At 34.1% G+C, this 8870-nt stretch overlaps 1 protein-coding gene across 1 annotated transcript; it reads right to left on the minus strand.

The window, feature by feature from the left end:
* Positions 1 to 6335: 6335 nt before the first annotated feature.
* On the minus strand, positions 6336 to 8667 carry LOC146949292 (F-box protein At1g80960-like). The gene is made up of 3 exons (XM_085748509.1): positions 7747 to 8667; positions 6925 to 7065; positions 6336 to 6638 (listed from the first exon to the last, which is right to left on the minus strand). Exons 1-3 carry the CDS (start codon positions 8665 to 8667, stop codon positions 6336 to 6338), a joined length of 1365 nt encoding a protein of 454 aa, XP_085604635.1.
* Positions 8668 to 8870: the final 203 nt, after the last annotated feature.

Below are 8870 nucleotides of genomic sequence, written 5' to 3' on the forward strand. Positions count from 1 at the left end.
AGCAATTTACATGATGTTGAAGTTATTCTTGCAATTCACTTTCTATCTTTGATTTAATTGATATTGAAAAGTACTTTTGAATCTAGGTTTAGAATATACATCTATCAAAACAACAATTCTAGACATAGGATTGATGTTTTGATAATCACACAAGGTATCAGAACTTAAAACTTTCGGATGGTTGAATAGATTGAGAAATCGTCGATTAGACAATACGATCGACAATTGGATTGGTTGATAGTTCGGAAAATCAACTATTGACCAATACAATTGATTTCACAAGATTATTTGGACACGAATAACCTTGTTGAGCGATACGTGATAATATCGGTAAAACGCTAGAATCCATTTATGTGATTATTAGGTTATGCTTGACGCTTAATCAAGGAACTCTAATTCCAACGTTTTTACGCCTTATTACTCTCAACTTTTACTTTTGCAACTTAGTTAACATAGTTATAAACAAACAAACAACTTATCTTTCAAACTTAGAATGATATTTGGTGTCGAACGGTCAGTAATATCGCACTAGTCCCTGAGGAGACAATTTATAAATACTTATCTTGTTTGATGCAAAAATACTACATCAATTATTTTTAGGGCTTTGGAATTGAAGAATTATCATTTTACAACTACAATTTCCCCAAAAATCCATGTCCTCCATGCCTATTGCCTACAATGAAGTGAAAAATCTTGGGAGACATTTGAAAATAATGGTTAAAATTTGTGGCTAAATTTTGGCGAGTCTTTCTTCTCATCTTTACTATATATTAGTTTGCCAATTTTATTTTTATATGGTGTATGAGTGGTACTCATACCCTTACAATTCAAAAAGATACAATCCTTAGAGCATTTTACCAGGGGGCTTCTGCCCCTGGCAAAATGTAACATTTCTTGTAGTAAATGATTTATTACACAAATTAGAAAATACAAAGCAATAGAGTTCTTGTCTACTTTTCCCCCTACTATGATAAACCATGACCACGAAATGAACTTAATTTGCTCAACTAAACTAAATATTAACAAACTCTCCCCCTAAATATAATGTTGTCCTCAAACCCCAAATGCACCAAATTATGGCTAGCCAAATTAAATGTATAATAACTTTCACACCTTTTTTAGACTAAATTAAATTTCCAAAGTGCAAAAAATGCCTCCAACCCACATCAATATTAATGATATCGAAACTCAATCATTTAATCAATGTTAGTAATTGGTGTTAGTTGCATGGGTGCATTTGATGCATTGGAATTAATAGGGGTACAATCAAGTTTTTGAATTGTTATTGCTCCATAGTTCTTTTTGGAATAAATACATATAATTATGCGGTTTCTATTCGATTTCAATTTAATTTTTTTTTGAATGAATTCGATTTCAATTTAATGTTACAAACATTTTGGTAAATGTAATTCACAGTTAAATAAAGTGAGTCATAGTTCATAATTAAATTGTAATATCAATAAATATGATTCTGAGTCCCTTCAGGGCAATTACAAATTTATTTTTTTTGGTAACACTCCTTGGAGAAATCCCCTAACTTATCATTATCATATACAGACTAGTTGAAAGAGGCTCTATGGGATAACATAATGTGTAATTTAGGGTGTCCACATATAATACTTAAGGTAAAAATATTCTGGAAACCTAGCCAGTATATCATCAATGGCCTATCTAATAATAGTAGTAGTAGTAATAATAATAATAATAACAATATAATAATAATAATAATAATAAATAGAAAATCCAATCATACAAATATTTACTTTGAGGAAAACAAATATTTTATCCAATTTAATTTAGTTGCTCAAAAAAATATTTTTTTACTAAAGCTTATAAATATAATATTTTCTAAGAAAATAAAACACCATGTTATTCTTGGTGAACATAATGTGATACATTCATATATATATATATATATATATATATATATATATATATATATATATATATATATATATATTAATATTATAGAAAGAAAAAAATGGGCTCTGCTAGGTTTCTTCACCTAGCATGAGCGCCGCATTTGAACCTTTCAATTACTCTTCATCTCAATTCTCAATTCCATTAATTTATCACGTCAAAGCATTTTAAGCATTTGTGTTTTCATTTGGGGTGTTCAATCCCCTTGTGGAATTCCACATCGTGCTTGCTCCTTGGACTTTTTTTGGAATTGTGTGTTGGTTACTTTCAATTCAACAATCAGCCGTGTTGCTTCACCTAACTTCTCTTTGTTGCGATCTCAGCTGTCATGTTCGACTGGCAGGCTGAGATGATGGTTCCAGCACCAATTCCCTCTGCCGCGAGGGCTGTCACACCTCAGGCGCCGGTGGTTTCCTTTGCGGTCTCGTTTGCACAAGCACTGACAGGCTCCACCAAGGCTGTAACAAATGACGATCTGCCCACACCTACGATTCGGGGAGAAACGCTTGGTATTAAGATTACTCAGGACTTCTATGAGCGAGGAATGAATTATAGCAAGATTAATTTGCGGGGAAGACTTGTTTTAAACGAGGGAGAAAAACCGTATACTACAAAGGAAATTGAAACAAAACTACAAAAGCTTTGGAAAACAGGAGGGGCATGGAGCATGTTCTCTCTCGGAAGGGGATTCTATGAATTTTTCTTTTACAATGAAACGGATATGCGCACTGTTTGGGCTGCGGGCACGATGAACTTGAGGCTGGGTGTTCTTAGACTATTTGAGTGGTCAAAGGACTTTAACATGCATACTCAGCGAAACACACATGCACAAGTGTGGATCCGTTTAATCGAGTTGCCTCAGGAGTATTGGATGGAGGGTACGCTTTGTGAGATTGCAAGTGCGGTGGGCACCCCTCTTTTGATTGACAAGGCGATGACCAAGCGCTTGTTCGGTCACTATGCACGCATTTTGGTGGACATGGATTTATCTCGCAAAATCTTTCACAAAATTGTTGTTGAAAGGGAAGGATTTGCTTTTACGTTAGCAGTGTCTTATGAATGGATGCCGTATTTCTGTACTCATTGTCAAAGTATAGGACATGATGTAACCGCTTTCGACGGTTGTACCCTAGGAAGGAATCAAATACATCTAAGGAGCAGATAGCTCAAGGGAAGAAACAAGTCCCAGTTCAGAAGGCTACATGGGTTCCAACTAAAGACAACCCCTCTGGAATTCGGTCTTCAGCTGCCTTTAGTACTGCAGTACCAATTATTGTTGATGAGATAACAGATGTTCCTGCTCATGTCCTTGACAACACGACATTGGAAAAGGAAACAACAACCACAACTGTTGATAACGCTACAGAATCCGCAACATTGGAGATGGAAATAGAAACGGAGCAGCATGAATCTATGAACACGACAACTCCACTCCATATTGCCCTTGAAGCCGCACAAGGGTCATCACAAGGTGCAGCAACGTCTCTTGATCATGGTCACGGGCATACAGAGGATATATCTATTAGAACTTTATATTATTTAGTATGTTTCTTCGTATTTTGTTTGACAAACTCACAAAGAAGCATTGTGAGTTTGATAATAAAGTATCGGGCTATGTTATTGGGCCTTTATATTAGTAATTTAGAGTCCATTAGGTATTATATATTCTCTTATAACATTTTGTAATATTAAGAAATTGATATTCCAATGAAACCCTAGCCGTCGTTATTGTTATCTCTCTTTCTCTATTTTGTATCTATATATTGTTAACAATATTGACATCAACTCCAACTCCGGTGAATGAAACCGCATCTTTGGAGAAGGAAACAAAAACCATAACATTGGAAACAGAAATAGTGCAGCAAGAATCTATGAATAAAGATATTCCACTCCAGATTACCCTTGAGGCCGCAGAGGGAGCAGCAAGGCTCGGTGCAGCAACATCTTCAGTCCAGGGGGATGTTTCCGTTAATCATTCAGAGGATATTTGATCATCAATTCTGACACCGGTGGTAACTGATACTTACCATACTCCTGTTATTATTAATAATACATTTAGCATGCAACTTGAGAATGTGTTCGACGAAATTGTTAGATATGATGTAGCAGAAAGTCATGAACATATTCTATGTAGCAGAAAACCTTAAATGTCAATAGCATTGTGGCTTCAGAGGGTTCTCCAATACATCCGGTGCTACAAAAAAACTTAAATTTTATGCAAGATTGGTTAGCAAAGGCTGCTGTTAATAATGAGGTACCTTTTACTGCGGTAACTTCAAAGTCACAGAAAAGGAAAAAAAAAAATGTGCAAAAGGCTGCATACAAAATCCGCTCTCAGGGCCCCGCCCACCGTTTAAATGAATATTTATTGGAATTTCAGGGGGATTCCTCTAGTGTGGTCCAGACAACAATGGTTCACAATGGCCTAGCAGCCTTGGGGAATGATTTGCAAGACACTTTGTGGTTCACTCTGTTGCCTCCCTCTTTGGGAGCGGATTTTGATAGGGACATATATGGGATGCCGAACGACAGATTTCCTTAGCTATTTCTGTTTCTAGTTTTCCGTAAATATTTATTTTTCTTTAGAGGGTATTGGCTTAGTCCCCCCTTATTGTACATTTTTTTTCCCGTTTTTTAATAAAATTTACGTATTTGAAAGGCGGTGGAGGATGGGGATGTATGAAGCATCCCAACCTATTTGGGATGCTTCAGACTCTCCCGTATGCCCAACCTTTCTCTTGGCCTTATATATATATATATATATATATATATATATATATATATATATATATATATATATATATATATATATATATATTCTTTTCTTGTTCACATAAATTCAGAAAGAAAAAGAATTTTCAATTAACAACGCATAATGTGGAAACTTAATTTGCAGCAACAATCAACAACAAAAGACATGAAAAAAGAAGGCAAGCGATTATCCATATGATGAATGACTTTAACAATCAAAGTTCAAAATGTATAGGTTTCTACACTCATGTTGATGATCTTGAAGTAGTAAAACATGCAGAAGTCATACGTTGACGACTGTGTACACCATAAGTATGGCTGACAAAAAAAAAAAGGGAAGCAAAAAAGGAAATCAATTATTTTTAATTCATGACAATAAACAAAGATTCGTTGTAGTGGATGAAAATTAAGCAATTATTTGGACAACATTAATTGTTCTAGTGATCGATTTAAGCCTGGATTTACCAATGATTTCTGCTCTCATCGTCAATAACCATTATGAGGAAATGAAGGATGTGATATGATCTAAAGTGGAGCTACACACAAAGGACCTTGTAAATAGGTCGTTTCGAAGAGAGGAAGTTTTATCCAAAGGGCGGGCTCCCACGATCCCACTATCAAGGGAGTTATTACACAACACCCTCAAATTTTAGCCGAATAGAGAGTACACACTTTAGTCCACGATGATTGACTAATAAGCAATAGTTACACTATGTATATTATGTTTGTACATTGTAATTAACAGATTCAATTAACCAAACAAGTTTTTTTCGCAAATTTATCCATTTATCATTCTGCATTTGTTTATGCATTTCTTAGTGTAGCTCAAAACCCATAATATAATCAAAAGGAATGCTCTATGGGAGCAATTATGAAACCCACAACTAAGGGACAAGGTTCCTCCCTTAGCATTAATCACTTGATGAAAAGAGAATCACAGTCGAGAAAACGCACTCGACCTCGACTAATTTCAGCTTTCATCAACACTAAGTTTCTCATTCGTACATACTTACATCATACTGATCACATTTAATACACTTATATAACCCTACTATTGTAATTTAAATCATTCAACTTTTTCACATACATGTTATCAACCGTTTTCACATTCAAGATAAAGAACATAGATAACATTTTTAGGGTTTCTTTTATCACTATGTCTTTTAGTGTTTCTTACACCCACTCAATTTGCAGTCGTCTCCACCACTAAAAAAATTTGTGCTAACTTCTCGCAACCTTTTGTACGATCAAAGAAAAATTAGAACACAAATGAAACAGAATCAGAGCGATCAAAGAAGAAGATAATAAACCATACTGACTTGAGCGTTGGAGTGTTGTTATAGCCTTAGGTAGCACCTCCCTCCATTTCTCCGCGGTCTTCGGTTAAGCACCTTCAAGATTTTATCTCTCCTCCAACAGTTCGTCGTCTTCTAGGTCTCATCGAATTGAATAAGATCGCATACTAATGTGTCTTGCTCCTTACAAACAAGCATGTGACTTACCACAACAAGATACTCCACAATGAGAATGTGGCTTAAGCATCAAAATCATACAAAAACAACTATATTGAAACATAACACAAGCATCCAAACCATACAAAAGTAAAAATCCACAACCAAAAAAGATTTCCCAACAGACAAGGGAAAGAACAATACAACAAAGGTTCACATATTATTATTTGCATTGAGCTTTAAATTGATGCAAAGATCTCCGGAAGCTCTTGGTAATGACAACAGGTTTTCAGCAACTTTTGTTGAATCATTACAAATTATAGTAATCCTCTTCATCATGGTGGCTCTTGTTATGAGATATTTTGCAAATTGCACTTCTTGCTTTTTGCCTCTAAATCCCCTTATGGATACAAACTTCAGCTTTTTATCAATAGTTTCACACAATTCTAGCCTCTCGAATGGTAAAGCACAATTATCATTAGAGCTACAATCACCAGAGTCTTTACAACCATAAGCCTGAAAAGCAAAATTTCTCTTACAATTACATCTAGAATAGTTAAACATTGAATTTATAAAGTCATTGTGGTGAAAATAGATAAAAAGTTATTCCAAAAAAATAAAGGCTATAGCCAAAGATGATCCATTAAATAAAAAATTAGAATAATTATGTTGGCACTTTCATTGTTTTATAAATGCACGACAATTTTCAGATGAAAAAATCTTTTATTTTCTATATTTTTTTTCAGAAGAAAAAAAAAAAGGCTTAAGAATTTTGCTCAAAGTATATGACATTATAACATACCGGTAGAGTGATATCTAGAACTTGTAAGCTTGTGCACAATCTCAAGGCAAAAGAAAGATCCATGACTTCTTCTATATCATTCAAATCCAGGTCTATCAAGAAGGTTGATAAATTTTGAAAAATGCTACAACTTTGTTGCATCTATCAAATAGAGAAGACGTAGTTAGTAACACAATCAAATAACTATAGAAGTAGTGATCAAAACCTATATTAGTAAACTAGAGATTTGATAAATAAAAAACTTGAAATTAAAGAATTGACTCAGACTCATGGTTCCATAAATAATCTTGATTACAATCATGATCACTAATAAAATGGACCAAATAACAAACACAAGTTTCCAACCCATGTACTATCAAATTATTATCCCAATTCCAAAGGTGACATTAACCAAATAAAATGGACAGCCCTCCTTGAATGTCGAGGGTATTTTGATGTGTCAACTGTGAGTTAAAGTTCCAAAATGGATGGAAGAGTTGAGGTTGAACAACATATAAGTGAGAGGACTCAAATTAAATGTTTGAAAGAATTTTTTGTGAAGTTTTTTCTTAATTACAATATATATACACCAAAGTATACAAAATGTGATCATAATACAACACGTATTCAAAGTGAAATGATATTTATACAACAATTTTTAAACAACTTTTGTGAGCTCCCTTTTTCTCTATAGTTATTGTTTCAAATTAAAAGGGAAGAAAAATTATTCCAAAATTTATCATAAAAATGGTCGTATAAATATCATTCTTCTTACTTAAATCACTTGTACATAAAAAAGTTGCCATGCAAAAGATGTATTAAAAACATTAATAGAGAACTTACCCAGAGGTTAATGAAGTTGGCAAGAATCTCATTTGTTTTCATCACACATTTCCAGTCATTAATTGAAAGCTTCAAGTACCAATGAGTTTCAAATTTTTGCAACCTTGGTGAAAAAATGGATATATTCTTCATAGGACAAGTTATAGAATCAAGAAATAGATCATCAAGATTTTGGGCAGTGATTTCTAGATGGTCCACACATAGATCTTGAAGTCGTAAAACTTTAAGTGTTGATTTCTTAAAGGTAAGTTTCATGATTCCAGTGCACTCTATTAGGCTAAAAGTTTCCAACACCAAACAATTCTCTAGAATACCGATCAATACTTCACCATCCAAGTGTATCCTCTCTAGTTTAAGGATTTTGAGGTTTTGGCAACCCTCAAATGCATACCAACAATCAATTGTATAGTTTATCAACTCAAGGGAATGTAGACAATGAAAAATTCCACGTGAGAAGTGTGGGTTACAAAGTTCATTTTCATCTGCAGCTTCTCCATATTCAACTATACATTCAAGGCTTAGGTTTTTCAGCGACTTCTTTTTTGTAACCAAAAAATTAATCCAAGCATTCACTTCCCCGATTGAAAGACTCTTTTGAAAATGAAGAAATCGAGAACTAAATAACTCACCTGAGTGACGATGCATCAATTGAAAGATTTGAATACCATATCTACAAACTCCTTTTTTCATATATGGAGAGAGATCAAAAGAACCTTTGTGTAGGAGTTGAGTCAAGGGTTTGATCATGTGTTTTGCATTGAATTCAACGTGATGAGCTTGTTTCCAGAGACCTACCCATCTTTTTGATAGGATGTTGCATCTCACAGCTTCATCAACCTGAAGTTTAGAAAGGATGAAGGTTAACACATCATTCGGAAGCTTATTGATAAAATCTTGTTTTTCATCATTCATAACCACCATCTTTTCCATATCTTTGTCTCTATTGCACCTTCTCTCTTTCCCTCAACCTGTCTCCCAAGAGCTATTACACAAGCACGAATTGTGTGATTATGAGAGAAAAGCTAGGGGCAAAGTTTGTGAAATTTGAACTCTTTTTTTGATTTGATGATCAAACTCTTAACACTGCACTGATACAAAACAAAACCATTTAAGTACAAGAATAA

Source organism: Medicago sativa, chromosome 2 (genome assembly GCF_051527215.1).
Source record: "Medicago sativa cultivar Bolivia chromosome 2, Bolivia_mono, whole genome shotgun sequence".
Lineage (NCBI taxonomy): Eukaryota > Viridiplantae > Streptophyta > Magnoliopsida > Fabales > Fabaceae > Medicago > Medicago sativa.